This window comes from Gigantopelta aegis, chromosome 6, assembly GCF_016097555.1.
Source record: "Gigantopelta aegis isolate Gae_Host chromosome 6, Gae_host_genome, whole genome shotgun sequence".
Lineage (NCBI taxonomy): Eukaryota > Metazoa > Mollusca > Gastropoda > Neomphalida > Peltospiridae > Gigantopelta > Gigantopelta aegis.
In genome coordinates this window covers 20,335,973-20,359,911 of record NC_054704.1, presented here as the reverse complement: position 1 = coordinate 20,359,911, position 23,939 = coordinate 20,335,973, and the positions used below count along the sequence as shown (strand labels likewise).

Below are 23,939 nucleotides of genomic sequence, written 5' to 3'. Positions count from 1 at the left end.
ACACGCTCAGTTATTTAAATTATGGGGCCATAACTCTGTCAAACATGGCCCTTGAATAATATCCCATCAAAGTTAAACTTAATCTGGCCACAACTATTTCAAAAACAGCTAAATCTTTGTGAAAGTCAAACTTGATAAACAAAATTTCAGCTCAATATCTTGAGGCATTATGAAAAAAAAGTCTGACAGATAGGACGGAAATGAAACGTAGAGTCCCCTCCAGTTGGACTGGTAGGGGACTAATAAGCAAGCAAAATACACTCAACAAAATTAATTACGGGCCAGGAAGTCAGCAGACATTTTGGTAGTTTTTGCCACTGTTATATTATGTTAGAAAGTTCTGATAACAGATTCCTAGATGTTATTTCAGTAAATTTTAACTGGTGGTGTATTAAAGAATTATGCATGTGGTGAGATTTGTTTTATTTTGTACTATGCATAAATAAAGTTTCTTTTGTTTAACGACACCACTAAGAAGAAGAAAAAGAAGTTTGTTTTGTTTAATGACACCACTAGAGCACATTGATTTATTAATCATCGACTATTGGATGTCAAACATTTATCTTAGAGAGGAAACCAACTACATTTTTCAATTAGTAGCAAGGGATCTTTTATATGCACCATCCCACAGACAGGATAGCACATACCACGGCCCTTGATATACCAGTCGGGGTGCACTGGAACAACACCACTAGAGCACATTGATTTATTAATCATCGGCTATTGGATGTCAAACATTTGATAATTTTAATAATAGTCTTAGAGAGGAAACCAGCTACATTTTCCCATTCCATTAGTAGCAAGGGATCTTTTATATCAGGAACGAGAAATAGCCCAATGGGCCCAATGACAGGGATTGATCCCATGTACCATGTATAAAAAAAACAACCCTAAATATCCACTGACCCTCTATTAATCGTGTTGAGTATATTTCATGGACTAGAATGTTTTGTAATCATGACTAATTATACCTCCCAAAACCTGCACATTGATAGTGAACAAATGTATAGTCAGCATTAAACAACACTATATCATAATTACATAGTAATTAAAATATTTTGAAAGAAACCAGTGATTAAATTTTCCATTGTTGATGTATTGACATATAATTAACAAAGCACTTTAAATATAGTCATTTGTGTAGAATCTGAAAAGCAAGTACAAGTAAAAACAATGTAACAGAATAAACATGGACTTTCTTAGAAAATAAACAGAAAATCTGCAAAAAGCCATAATGATAATGAGTCAGTAAAATAGTTTCAATGAATGACTCATTCCACTAAAATGGCTTCAAAATATGTTGAATTTTGTTTTCAACCAAACGTTTTAGTATCCACACCAAAACACCAACAACTGAACACCCTTTCATTTGTTAAGCAAATATAAATATCTTGCACTGACATTAGTATTAATGATCAGTTAAAACACAGCAAAACTCTGTATTAATAAACACTACATACTGAACACTCCATTAGCTCACACTAAACTACACGTATATGTACATTTACCAATTCATATACATATATATTCACCGATATACGCAGCTGATGTCATGACAACAAAATATACAAATGGGTCATATCTGTTATTCATTCTGAGCTAGCAGCATAAGATGTAGCAATACAGCCTGGTGCCATCACATCTGACAAACAACAACAAATATGCTGTATTATTAGACAAACATGTTAAATATATAATTCATTTTCAATTCTTATGGCAGCTATGTCTAGTTTATGTGGTTATGAAAAAAAACACCTGTAGAAAGGGATAGAGTGAATGCCTTCATTTCACGATAAGTGCAAATTGGACACATTGAGCAATATCATTAGCCATTTAATACCAAAACATAAATTACATACAATTGTTTTACTTACGTTTTTATGACTGACAAAGATTTTAAGTATATAAGTAAACTACTGTACACATAAATGTTTGTCGCATCTGGTAGTAAAGAATTAATATAAACAGAGAAGTAAAAGAAAATCTGAATCTTAAAACAGCAATGAGACAATTATAGACAGAAAATAAATAAACTGCAACTGAAATAAAAATGAAAAAAAAAAAAAATGGTAAAGTAACCCAGTGCTGCAAATTAGTTTGCATAAAGTGATGACTATTTCATGCTAAAATATCAATTCTTGTTGAATAGACCATGTGGACAGAAGACTGATTCTGATTGTACATGTGTGCACTAATGTATTTCAGCAAAATCATAATGTGGCACCAGGTTCTATATTAATGCTCAATATCCACTTGTCCATCTCCATTTTTATTTGTCTCATTTGAAATGTACTTTTCAAATGTTTGTTGAAAGTCTGGCAGTATTTAAATGGATTTTCAGTTAACTTGTCAAATTAGACAAGTTGCTAGAACATTTTACTTGTTTCACACCAAATACTACTTGTCCCAAACAGACTTAATATAGAGCTATTGTGTACAACAATATTTTGTAAATCAGCTTGATGCATATTGGTAAATTGTAATAAAGTTTTAGAAAACCAGTGTCATCATGTATGTTATAATGCATATAAAACAACATTAAGCTTAGATTTCTATGCCAAGATCTGACTTATAAGATCATTGATGAGGTCTATTTTACACACCTCGGCTGTAGGCCAATAACAATGTTTTAGTTCACACACAAATTCCTAACAGATACCAATCAAACATTAAGAAAAGCAGAACTATTATGCAATAACTAGTAAGAAACATATTCTTAGTTCAGTGGTAGAGATCATTGTAGGTGCAATATGCAATACTATCCATTGTTCTCAGAGTCCTTTGTGGTTTTACCCACTCCAACCAATAAGCTGTGATATATCTATAATATCTGTGGGAAGGATTATAAAGAGTCTTTAAGGGACTCACTGAGTTTATTTTCTCTCACAAAATAATTAAACATTATTATGACACAAAGAAGACAAATGACATTAATTTATAGAAATATGTGGACTGTCTAATATTACAGACAGTGCTAATGCTTGGGAATTCCACACCCCTGGAAAACATCCAAATGAATGGCTCTTGTTTTGTCTGAAAAGTATTACCTTCAGAGTTATATTAAATTTGTTTAAAGATTATTCTCTGAGAATCTGAAAACAGTTTGGGAATGGATTAAATAATGTTAATAGAATCACTAAAAAGCTGACAGTCAGCAAATGAGCAGAAACTGCAAGTACACTATCTGATTCATATCTTAGCACCATTCAACAATGATCCTGTTGTTACTAGTAAATTTGCACTGTCATAAATTATTAAATTGTAAATATTATGTTGATAGAAATAACCTAACTTGAAACAGATGTATTCCCACCTGATAATACACCCGTTGAGAGGTAGGCCTCCATGAATTTCATTACACAATTTGTTTTTGAAGAAAAACAGTTGGAATAAAACAATGTTAAGAACCCATTTCAAAATGACAGAATACATAATAGAAACTGCCTAGAATACAAAAAACCCCAAAACAAAAAAAATAAAATGCAAAATAATCAAAATTCAAATATTTTGCGTACAACAGGAATTAAAATAAAACTTATTTTCCCCCCAATAAAATATCTCAAGATCACTTCTGTAAGAAATGTGCATGCAAACAATACTTTAAAAATATACATTTGTAAATAAGTAAAATGCAAATCTTTTATTTCAAGCATTTATAGGAATATATTATATGTATATATTATATATGGACCACTGAATGCGTGCGTTATACTTTAGCGTGCGTTATACTTTAGCATGCTCATATACTACGAAGGTTTCGAGCATGTCTGCCCCAGGTTCGGTCTCTGGGAAGCCAGGTGCTCCAAACCAAAATTGAATGATATATTTGTTAAGCATTATCGATTTGACTAGACATAGTTGCCGCTGGCCTTGGTTAGGTTTAAAAAAATGTATAAGTGTAATTCAGTGGCTTGTGACTATATGAATATGTATAACATATGAATATGTATATTTAACATTTTTTTTTTTTAAATGTTGAAATTCTAATTTAAATTAAAAACAAGAACAAATTTTTTAAATTCCAGTTTGTGTTTAAAAATCATACAAAAAAGCTTACAAAAATCAGATATATGTCCATACTTTTGTGCATCCACGAAACAGTTAAAATTAGGATAAATTTGTTAATTTTTGTTATCCTTTGGGAATGCCATTTACAATATTTGTAGATTTGGCCACAGTGATTGTTTTGCACCACTGCATTATTTTGTTTAAAATATTTCCTTTCAAGATGAAAACAAAGTAGAAAAAGTGTTTAATTTAAATGCTTGCCATATATTATATTGAGCAAACAAAACAAAACAAATAAACACTGCATCAGAAAACCAAGCTTATCTTGGTCAACACATAGCTTGTATTTATGAAAGCAATTTTTCCACAATTCCAAAACCCAAAACAAGTACAGTAAAACCCCACTTAATGACCACCCCGCTTTTAAGACCACCCACAGACTAATATTTTAAAGACGGGAATATTTCATTATTATTTTATAGTAAAACTACCCTGGTATTAAAACCACCCCACTACTACAGATTACGACCAGTAAAGTCAGACCCAATGGTAATTTTTAGTGCATTTGGACCCAACAAATGCGACCACAATATTTACATGTCACATTACAAAAGCGACAAAAAAATAAATAATGTGGTAAAATCTTGCCTAGTTGTCCATGCTATGGTGTTAAAGTTAATTGCAGGTATATGTGTTGCTCAAACTAGTTTGAAAGACAAAGGTATTACTTTCGAACTAGGAAGTCATAGTTAATTTCTGGAAGGTACTGCACACAGTCAATGTCGAAAAGTAACAGTTACACAGAGTAACATGTTTATTATGAAAGCAAATGTCAAACCATTCTAATACAATATTTTTCACAGAAACTGACAACAAATGCAACAATTAGCTGTAATGAGTCAAGTGATTATCTTTGGGACAGTGGATGTCCTAAAATGTTGGGAGGGTGTCATTTGTCTAGACAGTTGTTACTCTCTATTGTGTAATAATTTAAAAAAAAAATGAATTCCAGCTCACAAATACCTGAAACAGGTTTGACAATGATTATTTTTGCATTTCAATGTAAATGTTAATACACTGTCATCATCAATGAATATTATCAGTTTACACATCGCTGATGGCAACCAACAATGGGGGGTGGGGGGGGGGGGGGGGGGAAGAGAGAGAGAATAGACGTAAAAGTCACAATTAATATTTGCCAAACAATCATCATTTTGAATGTTAGTAATTTGGTATTAGGACCACCCCACTACTAAGACGAATTTTAATAAGTCCCGGTGATGGTCGCAATAGCAGGGTTTCACTGTTTCACATTTTAACACTTGTTCCCAGTTCCATATAATTTTATAAATACCAACAAAATGTGCACTGGTGTGATTTTGTGGAAGAAAAGTGAAGACGAAAAATAACATGCATTTTAGAACTATGAAAAAGTTGATAACTGCAAATGACTTGGCGAGATTGTCAGGACTGTATAATGTACATGTACTATAGAAATATAGTTAACATATTTTGGTGAAAACTGCATTGGCTTTGTACAATGCATAACAAATATGGATCAAATTGCATGACAAATTAATACTCCAACAGATAAGAACTGTAAATTAATTTCAGACTCAGAAGAATAAACTGTTTTTATTTTTAAATAAGTCAAGTTAAGAATTTTTATATATATATATATATATATATATATATATATATATATATACACATACATGTATATATGTATGTATTTATCCCTATGTTTTATACATTAGAAAGGATTTCTGCAGAATATTTTAAGGAAAAACATAACAAAAGTATTATGATAAACAGAAAAACTTCCAAGATGTGTCATATCACCACTTTGCTGTTGACAATAAATACATGTATTTTATCATAGTAAAAACACTTCAAATTTCTGCATAGCAGTGCATAGATTCAATGATTTGTAACATTATGGAAATGGTAAACCTCATCTTCAGTATATCCTCTATTGTGTAGTACTTCAAAGTAACAAAATAAAACTAGCACATTACTGCCACCAGAATGTATATGGGTACATATTAAAATTAAGTAACTTCTTTACACTAACAAAATGTAACAAAAATAAAACCAACTAAATAATATTTCTTTTTAAATACTCTCATTTAAATTTTCAATTAATACAGTAAATACTAAGCATATGATTGTTTTTTCCAATGCTACAAAAATATAAATATCCCAAATTCCTAATTTTACCAATATATACCCTATTGTATACACCCTTAGTCTAATGGCACATCCCAGTCTTGTATAACAATAGTGGTATTCATGTTCGACCATTTCCATTTCTGTGTGTCTGCGGTTTCGTCACAGGGCGTCATAAACAGTTCATGACTACCACCATCACTGTCTAGACACTGTCCACTCACAGGGTGATAGATCTGAGACGTAGCCTGAAACAGAAAGTGTTAAATATTAAATGTACAAAGGAAAGGAATGTTTATTGAATAACACCTCAGCACATTAACGAAGTAAGACTTATTGTGGTGTTTTAAACATATGGTTATTATGATATTGGTATATAGTGAGAAAAGAAACCTTTATAAAATTAAAGGTATTTTTGTGTCTAACATATGGTTATTATAACACTTGGTATACTGTGAGAGAAGAAACCTTTTTAAAACTAAGGCTATTTTGGCATTTAACATATGGTTATTATGTTCTGTTCAAAGTCAAGCCACCTCTGAACTACATCCCACCTACAGAGAAATCAAATAACGTAGGAGCGTTTAATGGCACCTCAACATGAACAAACACACCGGCTAAAGAGTGGGTGTAAATCAATGGAAGTAAAATTGACAAATGATGCTAACATTTTTTTTTAAATACTACAAATTATATACGTAAATGGCAAGTGGTATAATATTAAATGTCAAATGATAAAAGTTTAATCGCATAATGAGGTGAGCTATTTTAAATATGGTTGCTGCTTTTATATATATAACTATGCGGTAATTTCCCCAAACAAATGAATTTCACTGGAAGAAGAGTTATAATTTGAGTATTCTATTTCCAAATAGCCTGAAATGTCACAAAGGTGTTGAAATGGTGATGTTTTATTATTATTCTAACTGAACTAAAACAAATCTGTGGGTACCATTTAAAACAAGAAAGAAATATACAGAACTTTACATTCATTGTTTTCACTTCCTGCATGGGTTTATTTTGCACAAAAATATATATCATGAGATCGCACTTTCTTAAATCTATGATCTCTTTCATGGAGTTCATGGATTTACTTAACGTTTACTTACAGCAGTTTTGTATAATGTTTCAAATACGATGTGACATAATTTGTAAATCATTTATGATGTAAGTAACCAAAAGGTGCTAAATCCAATAAAAATAAAAAGGGAATTCCCCATTTAAAAGATACATTTATCACAAGGTTTGAAAATGTCTTTATCACTACAAGAAGATTAAGTAGGTATGTAATAAAAAAAGAAATGTAACCAAATCATTACCTCAATATAAATTTTACCAACACTATGAGACAACAGCAATTGTACAGCCAATTCTATTCAATTACAATCATATATACAAAGACAGATTACTCAAAGACTCGGACAGAAACACTATCTGATTATAAATATACCAGCCACTGATATTGTTGACATTAAAATATATGTAAATCAAATAAATATAAACTATTAGTTTGATAATGAAACAAAAAAGCACAATAATATAATCACCACTTTGTACTTGAATCTTTGATTTCCTTGCATATTGTGACAACCAAAGAGAATAATAGGAGCTTTATTAATGGACTGTGAAACATCAAAGCATACATTCCGCTTTTTCGGTCGAATATCCTTGTGCCAAGAAAACTCAAATGTCTGTAAAAAAAAAAGAGAAGAAATCTCAAAATTTAATTATGTAATATGCATGTTTAGTAAATAAATAAACACTACTAAAGAAATCTGTTTTATTTGAAGATGAATATTATTATACTAAGTGACTGAACCCCTCACCCACAATAAAACACAAAACAACAACTAAAAAACCCTGTAGTTTAAATACACATGTACATTGTTTTATATATATATATAGGGTTGGCTACAAATGTACACAATTTCAAAATCATTTGGATTCCAACAGGAATATGAAAAACAACGGAGAAAAACAGAAGGATCTTTAAAATCAATTTCTATCAGTACCGATTTTCAAACCATTTCCATCACTCTGAGCATGTGAAATCAGGGCTTGAACTTACGATATGTTACCTACGGCAATTTTGTTTTTGCCATAGGCAAACTGCTAATCGACGGTAATTTTGAGCCAGCATGCCTACAGCTATTTTAAACCAGTAACCTTTGTCACAAATATAAAAACCAAATACCGTATTATCCCTTCAACCAACGACAATTATTTTTTATTCAGCGACAAAAAAGTGAAATTGGTGCCGTCATTAAGCTCAAGCCCTGGAAAGTCTACCTGACTGATGGCTACTGATTAAGTCAAGATTTGAAAGCATGAACCTGAAAAACGTGATACGTACTTGCTCTCCGTTTGCACCTTCACCATCTGTAATGCATGGTTCAAGTTGGAATCTCTCATTGCCTCCCTTAAACCGGGTATCAATACAAAGATTACTGGCCACACTTCTAATCTGAAATGGAGCATTGCTGGATTTAGTAAATTGTAAAATAAATAGAGAATAATCGGTTACTGCCTTAAGAAATTGGCTTTATCCTGCGAAGGTGACAATGGCTAATGCCATGAGACTCTAAGCAAGTTAAAGCCGGTATCTTATAGCAGTAACTGGTTATTTTATTTATCCTGCATTCCAACAAAGTTAGAAAATCATATTTATTTGAATTTTTTGTATGTAAATTGAGTACCATCAACCAAGCAAAGTTTTTACAGTATAACATCATACAACTACAAGATACATGACGTCATTCTTTTTAAGACACTAGCTACATTTTGTCACATTCAAAAAGTGTTTCTAAAGTCTAATTTATAAATAAAATTTATAAGTTATTTGTATATACTATACTGAAACAAAGGATTTAAAGAGTAAGTTATTGAAAATCTAGTCTGAAATACTCGAGTTGAGTCAGGCCTATGTCATGTTACCTACATTTTTGGCCAGTGACCGAAAATATAGAAATTTATCTAGTCATCATATCTTGCCAACATAGATAGTGATTGCAAGATAAAAATCATAAATACTGAAAATATATTCAAAAATATTATGTACATTTATCAATTGGAAGCACGGATATCAAAACAACTCCGATTCAGGTTACCAAGAGGTTACCATATGACAATAACATTCTGAATGCTACTTCTTTCTTAACAATGTAACAGGAAAATCAACATCAACCTCCACTGAGGGGATTCGAACCCAAACACTCTACCAACTGAGCTAATAGGGAAATTCCCACTGGCTACTACCAGTAGGAGCACTTTATACCTACACTACTACATACTCCATTCTCAAGTGAAGCTATGTCCCGGATCTGTCGGATATGGGCAGTCGACTGTTACGGGTTCTAACTGGGTTATAATTGTATTCTTGTGTTAAGAAAACATCCAGTCCCTACGTCCTATCAACTGAGCTAATAGGGAAATTCCCACTAACTACTGCCAGTAGGAGCACTTTGTACCAACACTACTACAACAAAATGTTTGAGTGAATAATATGTCATTCACAATTAACTTGTTTCTTTTTGTACTATCAATTTGTTCCAAATTTGCATGTTTAATTTGTGTAGTCAACGTACCTAACTTCGTAAAGACTAACACAGTTGCAAGCAATCTGTTGTGTTAATTTTTCAAATACAACCATAACTTGTTATGTAGATCTACTAAGTAAATAGGAGAACAGAATTATGAATGTATAACAAAGATAAAAACAACAACACCGATACTCATTGATCCATGTGTGTGTGTGTGTGTGTGTGTGTGTGTGTGCATGTGATACCCGTATTTTCCCATGTATTATGCGTACCGATGTATAATGCGCACCCTCATTTTGAACATTTATATCAAGAAAAAACCCACAAACCACAATATAATGCACACCATTTTGTTTAAACCACAAAATCGACGGCGAATGCAAGATATACCGTTTTCCCCCAGTCACCAAAATTAACTAAAAGTTAAAGCAGTGGTGTATTGAAGAAACAAAACTTAAGTTAGGTACTTGCGTACATAGACCTACATGTCACACAAAACAGGCTAGTACTTGCATACTTACACGTCCAGGGCTTCTAGAATTTTTATAAAATCCACCAGCCATGGGATCAGTGATTAATTTTTTTTACTAGCCAAGATTAAAAATTCACTAGCCCTACTTTACTTTAAGTTAATACAATTTTACTAAATAATAGTGATAATCAGAAATGACACCTAAAGACTATTAGAGAGAGAGATAGAGCTTAAAAACACTAACATTGGGTGAGGTTGGGGGTTTGGGTGGGGGCAGGATATTCATATTTACAAAATAAACTTAACTGCAACATCTGACCAAAAACATTTCACTAGCCGTCGGGCATGGCAATAGTAGTTATTTACTAGCCCAACATTGAATATCACTAGCCATGGGAGGGGGGCTGCCATAATCTGGAAGCCCTGATGTCACAGACTTACACATGCATAAATCAAGACAAGATTATATACCCATACACTGTAAATGACTAAGAAATAAATGAAAACAAAAATATAGCATATTACATTTGGTTTTCGTGCCTAACGTGAATGCGCAAGATTTCTAATTTTATAGTCGTGTCATATATTTCCGGTTTGACAGAAATGGCCAAACTAAATCTCATAGAAATTAAAAATATTACGGTTCATTTTTGTGCACTTTTTCACGATGTAAAGTACCATAAACTACCAATCAATGACTTTTATGGGTGATTGCTGGGCATTTAAAAAATATTTTTTCCTACTGTTATGTATAATGCGCACCCCCATTTTAACCTGTATTTTTCGGAAAAAAATATGCATAATACATGGGAAAATATGGTAGTCAAAATAATTGGAATTATAAAAGTGGATTAAATTGTTGTAACCTATGTTAAAGTTAAAGTTTGTTTATTTAATGACACCACTACACCAAATTGATTTAATAATCATCAGCTATTGGATGTCAAACATTTGGTAATTCTGACATAAAGTCTTGGAGAGAAAACTTGCTATATATTTTCATTAGTAGCAAGGGATCTTTTATATGCACCATCCCAGACAGGATAGTACATGCCACTGCCTTTGGTGTACTGGCTGGAATAAGAAATAGTACAATGGGCCCACTGATGGGGATCAATCCTAGACCAATCTTGCATAAGGTGAATAGTTTACCACTGAACTACATCCTGCCCCCTGTAACCCATGTTATTGGATCTGTAGTTTGTAGTAACCTGTACATGGATTACCAAACAATGCTTCTTTCAATGCCTGGAAGTAGGACTCAAAAGTCTGAATCATCAATTTTTGAATTAGTCTGTCCACCAATAAATAAAATAAAATGATGTTGTGTATACCTTTGTCAATGTTTTATATTATTTGGAAATCTTTGTCAAATTTCAACCATCTACAAACTTTGCAGTTGGCTTGAGACCATTTTACTTGATAAACAGGAACTTTTTCTGTTAAGTATACATTGTGTAGTAAATGTCATTTTCTGTAAATTCGGTGAGCCACATTCAAATATAATGATAAACATCCTTTATTTTCATACCAATTTCTGTAATTAAATGGAACATTAACTAACTATGTATGTACTGCAAGTATACTAAAAGGCAAAATTTATTTTGACATGGATTGTTTGGAGTAATAAATTTGTGAATGGATTTATCGATGTAAACCAGAGAAAATGTGCATGAAACAGCTCAAAGAAATGCAACCAAGCAGTTGTTGCAGCGATTGCATGCTTTGTGCAACAAACATGGAATATTCGGGAGAAATTCTGTCCAGTGTTCACCATAAAAGGCCAGACATGTGCAGCTTTCAGAAGTTCAGAAGTCAGAAAAACACCATTAGTGAACTATTTGATGCAATTTCATCGTGCCACGCCTCGGTGAAAATGACATGGCGAGTCATAGGGATACTTGAATCTGGGACCTCGCACGTCAATTTAACATTGCACATCAATTTAACGTCCACAGAAACACCATATGGCACTTATGGCAATGATATCAACCAGGTCAGGGACCGTCCCCGTAGCGACCGACCACCCGTGACAACCCTTCGCCAAGACACATGGTTGACCCTCAGATCTGGAATGGCATTCACAGGAACTTTCTCCAGCATTTAGTGGCCTCAATGAGACGACGGTGGCAGGCCTGTATCAATGCTCAAGGTGGATAAATTCGCTACTGACTGTGTGAACTTCGCTCTGGACTGCCTCTATTGATGTGGCTCATTTGCATATGGCAGGTGTGCCCTTTTCATGGACTATTGCTTGTTTCCATACCTGCAAACATTTCTCTTTCCATGTTATAACGTTTCATATACGGCAGTAAAATCTTATCATCAGTTATCTTTGTCTTTTGTGTGTCACAATAACTTTTACCTTTTAGTATATATAAGTGCAAATTGAAGGACAAATATTCAGTGAAACAATTCGATTCAGCATTAGTCTGTGGGACGCTGTAGTTTTATAACGTGCAACATGTCACTGCTATTTTGTAGTGTTTGTATCATTCTATTTGCCGTTTGCTCATCACATGCTGAAGATTCAGTTGTAAGTAACTTATAAACATTGATGCAACAGCTAAGTGTTTCTCATCTAGTTTTATATAAGCCTCAACTTTGTACATGAAACATAACTGTATAATATAAATATTGTTTTTTTTTTACAAAAAGACAAATATTTTTATGACTAAAAATCAAATGTTTTACAAAAAGAAACTCTGATGTTTGATTTTGTAAACATTGCAGTATATTTTAGCACTTCTAAAGCATTTATTAAGTTTTGAGAAATTATCTTCATTAGTTTCTGTGCATTACACACATGATCTTACAAACTTATTGAATATGAACCCTTACATATTCTGGCTCCAAGATCTAGATAAGTTGTGTGGTTAGGTTTTGAATTCTACAATGCCACAGACTATAACTAAATTAATTTTGTTTCAATAGAAACTTTCAGGGCAAAGTCATGATGAACTTGTGGAAAAATACAACAAAATTATTCAAAACTTGGAGAAAAAGAATCAAAAGCTAGAACAGGTAAGAATTATAAATATTTTCATATCAAGTAAGCAATTCCCTCTTAACATTTTGTTTCTTAACTTTAATTCAAAGTTTGGATTTTTTTAACTTTATCACATGCAAATGCAATAGATACAATCAAAATTTTTAACATATCTAAACAAATGTAATCAGATAATATTCTAGTAATAGTAAAGACACATTTTAATTAGATGTATGAAAGGGAATAGTGTTTATATTAATTTATCCAGCAATCACTGTATACATTGGCAAGATATGATGACTAGATAAATCTCTATATTTTCGGTCACTGACCAAAAATATAGATCACGTGACATAAGCCCGACTCGACTCAAGTATTTCAGAGTAGATTTTCAATAAACACACTCGTTAAATCATTTGTTGAAGTGCAGTAAATACAAATAACTTTTAGTTTTGCGATAACAATACAAAACTTATATATTTATTTATGAATTAGAGTTTAGAAATGCTTTTTTAATTTGACAGAATGTAGCTAGCATCTTACAAATAATGACATCATGCATCTTGTATGACGTCATATGGCAAAAGCCTTGCTAGGTTGACAATACTCGATTTGCATACACAAAATTAGAATAAATAATGATTTTCCAAATATTCCTGTAGGATTGCAGGATAAAAGAAATAATTGGTTACTGTCTTAATATGTCGGCAGAGCCTCGCTGCATTCGCCATTCTAACCTTCGCAGGATAAAGCCGATATCTTAAGACAGTAACCAGTTATTCCCTATATATCCAATAGCTAATTTAAAATAACGCGACCCGTTTTTCAGTAGGTTTTTTCTTCTTCTGAAACACCTCAATGAAAAACACTTGCCAGATGCCAACTGGGCTATTTTGAGCCTATGTATGTCCGTCACACACCTTTGGACAACCATTCCACAATTTCTATCAAAACAAATATATTTTTAAAGGGTCTAATATGAAACTTTAACTAATGTTTAAATGAAGCCATTATTAACTTTTCCAATTTTTATTTACTTTTCTACTATTTAGTACTTTAGTCATCCAATGTGTACGTCGGTCACAATGGAATTGCCCAGCAGTAACATCACATCTTTTAAAAGACATTCTAATAGTTTGCTAAAATTAATAAGCTATATCTGGTTGGAGAAGGCTTTGGTAATCATTACTCTGCTATTACACTTGCAAAGATGTTGTACAGTTGTATGAAACTGAATGAATTAATTTATTTACACATTTACTTCATGTTATTTAAAACCACACATAATCAATCTCCAGAATTTTTTTTCTAAGTAATCATGTGTTAAGCAAGCTCCTAAGAGTATGAAACATAATATGTTAAAACAGGCCACTGCTTAATACAGGGCTGATTTTCATCAGACCAAGCAGAAAAATGTTTTGTAGACTGGTTTACGCACTTCTGTATATGACAGCCTGATGATGTTAACAAGTTTGGAAGGTATGCCATAGTGTCTGAGTATCCGCTAGAGCGATTCGCTGTGAATACTGTCAAAGGCTTTTTCAAAGTCGATGAAGTTGACATATCCTGCTCTGTTCCAGGATATGTCTCAACTTGCCCTTAATTAATTTGTGGAGTATACATCCTAGAATCACATTCAAGATTGTTCACTAATTTAGATCCTGAAGGTGTTCACTTGATTCTAATCCTGTATTTAATTATTACACGGATTACATGTTTTCTCTAGATCACAGAAGGACTAAGAACTTTATGCAGCAGTTTCAATGACTTGCCCAAAGAGGGGACGATAGTGACACCTGTTGACAGTTCACCAGTAAGGACATAATTCCATTAACAACATCAAATAATGTATTTAAATTTGCTTAAATGCACACAAATCAAGAAATTTTGAGATTTAGTAGGGTATTTGTTTTCATTTATTGAAAATTATTTCTTTGTTGTTGCAGGTATGTGTTAATCTCAACCAACTGAGCTATATTTAAATTTTTAAAAATTACAAAAAAATATATGCAAAATGTCAATATATTTTACAGTTACTATACCCTGAAAAAGAACCAATGTAATGACAATGTATATGGAATAATTAGTCAGCAACTGTGTGTAGTGTATTTACAGTTTTCATTAATGTTGTTATGCATAGAATGTTTTTTTATCTTTATCTTGTCTCTATATATGGATACAATTTCATAGGCTGCATGTATTTGTATTTTATTACAGAACGAACACAGTATCACGCTGCAAGCCAAAACCACACGGGCTGAAACAACTGCCGACAGTATTTTGTATGTTGTAGAATATGAATCACCATCAGAACCCTTGGTGCTGTGGTCGCAACAAACTACAATGTATCATTATGAAGACATTATGTGTAAGATGTGAATTTCAAGGCAACACACCTTGTCGTGTCGTTTCTTGCTGTAGCAGCTTAATATAATATAGTTTAGGAAAGTTCCTCATAAAAAAAAATACTACAAAATTCTGATATGCTTTTCGAAATCAACGTAGGTTGACCTCTGTGGTATTTAAATAATCCATTGGTTTGAGGTAACTTGTTATATGTAGTACTAACTGATAACAACTGTGCAAGTGGTATGGTGCCACTTGTATAACAGCAACACGAGATGGTGGTCAGTCATAGAGGCCATTAATTGAAAAATTTCGAGGTCGACCTATGTTGATTTTTAAAACGGTACTTGTCAGTTGAAAGCACTCTCTAAAATTAGTAGTCACACAGGGCTCAATGCAGAAGTTTTTTTTATTTCACTTGCTGCTGGCTAGTAAATGACAATATTCACTAGCCAAATCACTTCATCCACTCAACAGTTTTACCTAATATATGATTTTATAAAATAGCTATATGGCAATGCCCCAAGTAAACTTCCTGTACATAATATCATACCGCACATGCTCAGGTGAAAACAAAGGGCTAAAAATAAATACATCTATAACAAAATTCTGATGATCTAAGTCGGAGTTTTGTAAAGTAATATAGGAAGTATATATGATTTGTTTCGAAGTCCTGTTATACTAATTACTAAGATATTAATAACTGATGGTTTCATAGATATTTTCATCTTGTTTATGTTTACTAGGTCCATTATTGTGTAGTCGCCATTTGGCTACTACGTTTTAACAGTCGCCTGTGAACAAAAGTTAGTCGCCTGTGAACAAAAGTTAGTCTCCTGTAAACAAACGTTACTCGCAAATGCGAGTGATTTACTCGCCATGTAGGGCCCTGTCACATGACCCTCTCAACAGCTGTATTTTTCACAGAATATATTTTGACTTATAAATTGTATTGAACTGCATGGAGTAATTAATGGTGGTGTTTAACCTTAAACATGGTTATCAAAGTGTATTACATTTAACAGAAGGTAGTATTTCAAGTGTGCTAGTGAATTTTCCAGGTTTCATAATGTGGGCACAACCTAACTTGGTTTGCATAAACAAATTCATACAAATATGTCAATTACATTATATACTAATAGACTCAATCATATAGGTCATGTGGAAAAGAAAAAGTACACCCAAGGTGGTGGAAATTTCAACTGTGGACGAGGCTTGTCAAGTACCAAGGTCGAAATTTTCACAACCGAGAGTGTACTTTTTTTTATCCCACATAACCGCATATAATAAGTCTTTTTCTCCCATCCATTCGATAAATAAACCATTATTTTACACAAAGATGGCTGAAAAAGAAACTTCTTTATTTGACCATTTTATCATAAATAAACTACACTATCATATTTGTCACTACAAATTAATAAGATAGTTTTTATTAACAAAATATCAATGTAAAACCAACTTGCATTAATATGAGGTCATATATTACCAACAACGTTATGTTCTACATGTTAAAGCAATGACGTTATAGTCTATACAAGACAGATTTATTCTATATGGGCTGACTTCATGGAATGGGTCTCTCTGAAACATAACTAACACCCTGGATTACTATGCATACTAAACTGTAGAAATAACCATAATAATTTTCTTCAAATATGCATATTATGGACTTTATTTTTGCAGCAACCAAAACTGATGTCATAACAAATGAATTTGATGGAAAGCATGGGAAAACAACCCTTGTGACTTCTAACACACAAAAATTACGCATGATGGTTTCTTTCCAAACTGAACTGGATTACATTTCTCTCGATCTGACTTTACCAGAAGATAATAAATCTGTTTCGATGGAACAACAAGTACCACCAGTAGAGATGGAAGTAATCACAGATGGAAAAGAGGTATCTTACACAGTTGGTGATATCCTAACATTTAATGTCACAGTATCATTGGCCGGTGAAGAAGATGAATCAAGTTACAGAACTCAAGATCCCGAGTGGTATTTTATTACAACAAACCAATCTTCTACCCCACAATCAGTGGTTGTAATAACACAACATAAAGATGAAAGTAAAAAATTATCTATTTCAGTGGAAAAGTTGATCAAGTCCGATACAAATACTAGTATCACATACCTGTATAAAATGGACACAGGAAAACTTGATGCTGGAGGAATTTTATCTTTCTTTGTAGGTACAGTGTCAGTAAAACACAGTTTAATAACATATGTTAGTGAATCCCTTGGCATAATACTAAAACAAGCAGAGGACACAGGACCATTTCCAGACAGGTTTGTTGGTTTTGTTCCAAACCAAGAAAAATCACACCATGGATGTAAAAAACATGACACATGTGTTATTACATGCACAGCTGTTGACACCAGGACAGATCCAGATCCCATCCAGCTGGTCAATCAAGATGGTCTCAACCCAGAGTTCCCAGCAATCCAGAAGACTATGGGTTATTTTCATTATTCATTCTTCCTTGTTGAAAATATGACTCTGGACAAAGAAGGCAAGTACCAGTGTTTAACTGGGACACCAGTAGCAGCTTCCACCCAAGTAACACTCACAATGAGAGAGCACATCAGAATTCTGAACATTTCTGGAATTGTCAACCAAACTAAAACGGTGACTGTGCATGTTTTTTTTTTCATTATTCTAGATAACTTACATAGCAATCCAACAACAATAACAACGAAAATAAATTTTAAAGTTTTCAAATATTTAGTATATAAATACATGTTTTGTGATTTAGTAAAATAGTTTAATCTAACTTCCCATGTAATATTTTGTTTTACTTTTAAAAAATGAAGTGTTTTGATCTCATTTATTAAACACTTGTTCAAACTTTAACTTACAAAGGCATTGTTAATACAAGCAATACGTTTTTTTTTGTTTATCGCACATCCTAAGTCTACTATATAACAAAACTAAAACTAAATTCTGTTAGAGATCCACCATTTCCAAATTCAACACTGTATTGGCAATTCTTCATCACTTAATTGTAGTTGTACAAGATTTTGTTTTGTTAAAGTTTGTTTTGTTTAACAATACAACTTGAGCACATTGATTTATTAATCACTGGCTATTAGATGTTAAACATTTGGTAATTTGGTAGTCTTAGAGAAGAAACCTGCAACATTTTTCCATCAGTAGCAAGGGATATATTATATTCCTAATCCAACAGACAGAATAGCAGATACCACAGTCTTTGGTATATCAGTGGTGGGACAACAGCTGGAATGAGAAATAGCCCATCTTAATGGACCCATTGGCGGAATCGATCCTAGACTGACAATACGTCCTGTGAGCACTTTACCACTGGGCTACATCCCACTCAATATTTGTTTTTAATGCATATGGATATTATACTTAATATATTTTATGGATGGATGCAGTTTATTTAATTATATTTTGTGGGTGGTATGTATTAAACAAACTGCATCCCAGCTGCAATTAGTTAATAAATAAAAGCAAGTTAAACATAAAAATTGGTCCCCGTTTTGACCCACATTTTAATGTTTGAAATAAAAAAATAAAATAAAAATTTAATTGTAAAATATTATTTTTTGTCATATCTAATAATGTATGCATGCATACACACACACACACACACACACACACACATACATACACAGTAGGGAACATTTACGATATTTCTATGGTTAACTGAAAATTGATTAGCAGCTACTGTTTAATGTTTTAAAATTGTGTACCAATCTCTGAAAATTGTGTAGCGAATAACGATGCGATACTGAACAAAATGTTCCCTGCACGCATGCTTGCACGCACCCACATACACACACAATTGATCACCCCACCCCTACCTAAAAAACTACAACCAGTGCTATCTGGGACTGGTTCATCAAAAGCTGTGCTATTCTGTCTATGGAACAGTGCTATAAAAGAAAGGACAGGCAGGTTTTTAGAAAATTATTTGAGATGGTTATGGGTTTGAAATCTTTTGAAATTAGACACTGCATTTTATGTATTTTGACATATTTTAAACAGCAGTTTTCTTACTATAATCTTTCAAAAAAATTATAACAATGTATCCATTAATTTCTTAGATTTTAGGGTATGTAATTTTACCCTTCGTACTCTCTGGCAGAAACCCTGACAGGAATGTTTGTTTGTTTAACAACATGACAGCACATTTTAAACTATGGCTGTTTGGTGTCTAACATGTGATTATTCCAACATTTGGTTGAAACAGAGAAAACCACAGCTGCTACATAGGCAATCTGATTAAAATTAGCTCTACTGGTCTATCAGTAGATCTAACAGCATTGCGTGTCCAGATGACATTTGGTTGAAACAGAGAAAACCACAGCTGCTACATTAAAGCAGCAAGTAGAAGTTCTGTCAGAGGATTCCAAGGTTAAAGTCATGTACCCTAAAATCAATAAAATTAATGGATAAAGGGGTGCAGAAATGGAAAATATTTCACTAGACTGCCTGCCCAGAACCAACTAAAATTTACTAGCTCGCCAGAATTTCTACTAGTCAGCCAGCCTATAGAACAATATATTAATTATAATTTTTTAACAATATCTTTATAATAGCATGTCCCTGGAACCCCACGCCCAACATTTTTGCCCACTTCGGGGGGCTCTGTTTATGTTCAACTATTTTACCAAACCTCTGACACAAAACGCACATGTATTAATAACCATTAACTATTAACCTTTGACTGACTGTTTCTGAGGAATGAAACTAAATTGAAATTACTATCAAAACGAAACCATTTACCGGTATGTGTTGTTGTTTTTTTGTTCGTTTGTTTGTTTGTTTGTTTGTTTGGGTTGGGGTTTCTTTTCTTTTTTTGTTTTTATTTTGGAGGGAGGGTTTGTGTGTTGGTTTTTGTGCAGTTTTTTGTGGGGTTTATTTTAGCTGTAAGGGCATTTCAATGTATTAGTTGGTGAAAACGGTGTTGGGGTGTTAAAACCTGAAAATGTTTGGTCTCAACATCCATTATTAAATGTTGAATAATGTAAATATTGAATGTCTGTAATGCCGTTTTAGCCATACATTTAATTTTGTGCTTCCGTTTAAGCCAATGCTAGGTTCTGTTTTGTCCAATTTGGTTCTGTATTCGTTTGAGGCCGTTTTGGTACGATTCTGTTTGTGCAGTTCAGAACTCTGAAGTAGTCTATTGGCAATATGGTATATGTACCATTGTTTGAATGGTTTGGAATTTTGACATAGCTGATGCGGAGTCGTGGATTCAATGCAAAAAGATATATATATATATATATTTAAAATAAAATATATAAATAAAATTTGGTCAGAAAACCCCCCCAGATCACCCGACAGACTGTTAGTTGCATTTTTTAACTCGTCAGTCAGAATTTTTACTTGCATTTGGCGAGTGGGCAAGTACTTTCTGCACCCCTGAGGGATACATTTTTATAATTGTTTAGAAAGATAATTGGTAACAGAGTTTCTCTTTTCACTCTCTAGACCACCTGCTACATAAAACAAACAGTGTTGTCTAATTCTTCTGAGGATTGTACCCACCATCAAAAACATGTGCATTTTTAAAAAATAAATGAATGAATGAACAAATTGAATGAATAAATGAATGAATGTTTAATGAATGTTTAATGACACCCCAGCACAAAATTCTTTAAAATATGACTGAAGTAAAATGGGATAGTTTTTGATTGAGGATTTTGATGATTTAGGATAAGATACATGTAGCTTCCAAATCTATTTAAGATCACTCTTGAATTTTCTGTTTTAAATTATACATATGTGAAAAGATAGCAGAAATGATAGCTATAATGCAAATAATATACACGTTATGTATTTCAGAGTCTGACATTTAAGTGTGGAGCAAGAGGTATTCCAACTCCAAACCTCAAAGTCACCAAAAATGGTTTTGACAATGATCTCACCAAGACTGACGATGACAACATCAGTGTAGAACGATACTCAGCAAACCATGTTACCATGGCTACCATAACTATAAGCAACATAGACAACAGTGATTATACCAGGGAATATATGAATTCAATCACTTGTGAAGCCAATAATGAATATGAGATGCAAATTGAACACTATTATGTTCTATAGTCTACTAAAACTACCGACTGTTACATGTACACATTAATCGATTAATTGATTAATAAAAATCTTGATGCACATTATTTATAAAGACAATCTTTGATTTCTTTAAAAAAAATAACTGCTGATGAATAAAACAATTGTGTATAGACAGGAAAATCAAAATGTCAAATTTGTATTCATGAATGACCTGTGGGCATAATTAAGCTCTCTCTTTAAGATGTTCAAAGATGCGCAAATTTTTGGTGCATTTGAAATTAAAATTGTTCCATGTATAACATTAAATGGTATAAGAAGAAAGATTATCATCCTAGGAATCGACTGATCTATAGTCTGTCCCACTGGGAATGCCTTTTTTTCGTGCTATGGAATTTACTATAAATGATCTGTTTTTGAGTTGATTGTTTTTTAAATTAGACATAAATTAAAAAAAAAATTGTTATTTCCAAAACAATTTTACCTTTCTTCTGAAGTCAAACAAAACTGAAATTATTTACCAAAAAGAATGTATGGATGGACTATAGGTTTTATGGTATAAATATATTTTTAGGGGTTACAGAAGTCTGTGTTTGATCAATATCTGTTTCCAACACACTACACAATACAGCATAATGCTTGACTTGTTCCATCCAGTACTAGCTAAAACTCCAACCAGAACCTGAACACCGGTGGGCTACAATGTGCAGCCTCTCTGGTAATCACATGTTTGCACTGGCCTCATACTTGTCCAATGATGGAAGGCCCTCTCCTCATACTTGCCCAATGATGGAAAGCCCTCACCTCATACTTGCCCAATGATGGAAAGCCCTCACCTCATACTTGCCCAATGATGGAAGGCCCTCACCTCATACTTGCCCAATGATGGAAGGCCCTCACCTCATACTTGCCCAATGATGAAAGGCCCTCACCTCACACTTGCCCAATGATGGAAGGCCCTAGTCTCATACTTGCCCAATGATGGAAAGCCCTTGCCTCAAACTTGCCCAATGATGGAAGGCCCTCGCCTCATATTGATGGAAGGCCCTCGCCTCATACTTGCCCAATAATAGAAGGCCCTTGCCTCATACTTGCCCAATAATAGAAGGCCCTAGTCTCATACTTGCCCAATGATGGAAGGCCCTCGCCTCATACTTGCCCAATAACAGAAGGCCCTCAAATCATATTGATGGAAGGCCCTCACCTCATACTTGCCCAATGATGGAAGGCCCTAGTCTCATACTTGCCCAATGATGGAAGGCCCTCTCCTCATACTTGCCCAATGATGGAAGGCCCTCGCCTCATACTTGCCCAATGATGGAAGGCCCTCGTCCCACACTTGCCCAATGATGGAAGACCCTCACCTCATACTTGGCCAATGATGGAAGGCCCTAGTCTCATACTTGCTCAATGATGGAAGGCCCTAGTCTCATACTTGCCCAATGATGGAAGGCCCTAGTCTCATACTTGCACAATGATGGAAGGCCCTTGCCTCATATTGATGAAAGGCCCTCACCTCAAACTTGCCCAATGATGAAAGGCCCTCGCCTCATACTTGCCCAATGAACAGAATGACCCCAAGTAAAAAGATGGAAAGATCCACGATTGCCACCATAATGTATCTTGGACAAGTGGTCCCTATTAAAAGTTGAAACCTAAAGCCCCAGTCTCACGATTCTGCTCCAGACTAGCCACGAATCACTACGACTGTACTACGACTACTCCCCGCCTACTCCGATGTCATACGAATTGGATAAATACTGCTCCCGATCAGCTATGAACTCATTGTGTTTTCGAACTTTATAGAGTGTACATCGACATTGCTTGAGAGATTTGGAAGATTTTGGACGTTTTTGGAATTTTTTGGTAGTATTTTGACAACCCATGCAGACCCAGAGGCTCAGCCACAAGCACAGGTGCAGGGAGAGGCTGAGGTCATGCCAGAGGTCCAGCCAGAGGTCTTGGGAGAAGGAGAGGTGCTTGCAAGCAAGGGAAACCAGGGGATGAACAAGAAGAAGTCTGGTGTGATCTTCACAGATGATCAGGAGAAGGATGTCGCTGAGTTTGTTTGGCCACACATAACAGTTCTCAGATGATGTTATTCTGCCATGGTACTGCCCCACTTGGTGAATTCAAGTAGTGCTTCAGGTACAGTCTTTGCTGCTTGGATGCTATTGTTGTAAAGTTGCCACCCCTAATGTGGGCCATGTTATCCAGGTGGGCACCATCCCTCCAAGCTCCTGGGATAATATTGTGGTTCTCATCTTCGTGGTCTAAGAGAGAATTCTGAGCAACAGGGTACCTCATTCTCATCAGGTAATGAAGGCAGACGCAGGCCAGCACAATGCTATTAACTGTCTCTGGTTGTT

General features: G+C 33.8%; 2 protein-coding genes across 2 annotated transcripts in view; one reads left to right on the top strand and one right to left on the bottom strand.

Moving 5' to 3' along the window:
* Nucleotides 1–1,075: 1,075 nt before the first annotated feature.
* LOC121375015 (putative polypeptide N-acetylgalactosaminyltransferase 10) overlaps nucleotides 1,076–23,939 on the bottom strand; it is a 55,334-nt gene continuing 32,470 nt past the window's right edge. Inside the window, exons 9-11 of the mRNA XM_041502211.1 lie at nucleotides 8,531–8,641; nucleotides 7,725–7,868; nucleotides 1,076–6,425 (exon numbers count right to left, since the gene is read on the bottom strand). Coding sequence (XP_041358145.1) covers nucleotides 6,255–6,425; nucleotides 7,725–7,868; nucleotides 8,531–8,641 — 426 coding nt within the window. The 3' untranslated portion in view covers nucleotides 1,076–6,254. The remainder of the gene's footprint in view (nucleotides 6,426–7,724; nucleotides 7,869–8,530; nucleotides 8,642–23,939) is intronic.
* Nucleotides 12,632–21,990, top strand: LOC121375016. The gene is made up of 6 exons (XM_041502212.1): nucleotides 12,632–12,724; nucleotides 13,123–13,212; nucleotides 14,904–14,990; nucleotides 15,395–15,545; nucleotides 17,207–18,153; nucleotides 21,343–21,990. Exons 1-6 carry the CDS (start codon nucleotides 12,653–12,655, stop codon nucleotides 21,601–21,603), a joined length of 1,608 nt encoding a protein of 535 aa, XP_041358146.1. The 5' UTR covers nucleotides 12,632–12,652; the 3' UTR covers nucleotides 21,604–21,990.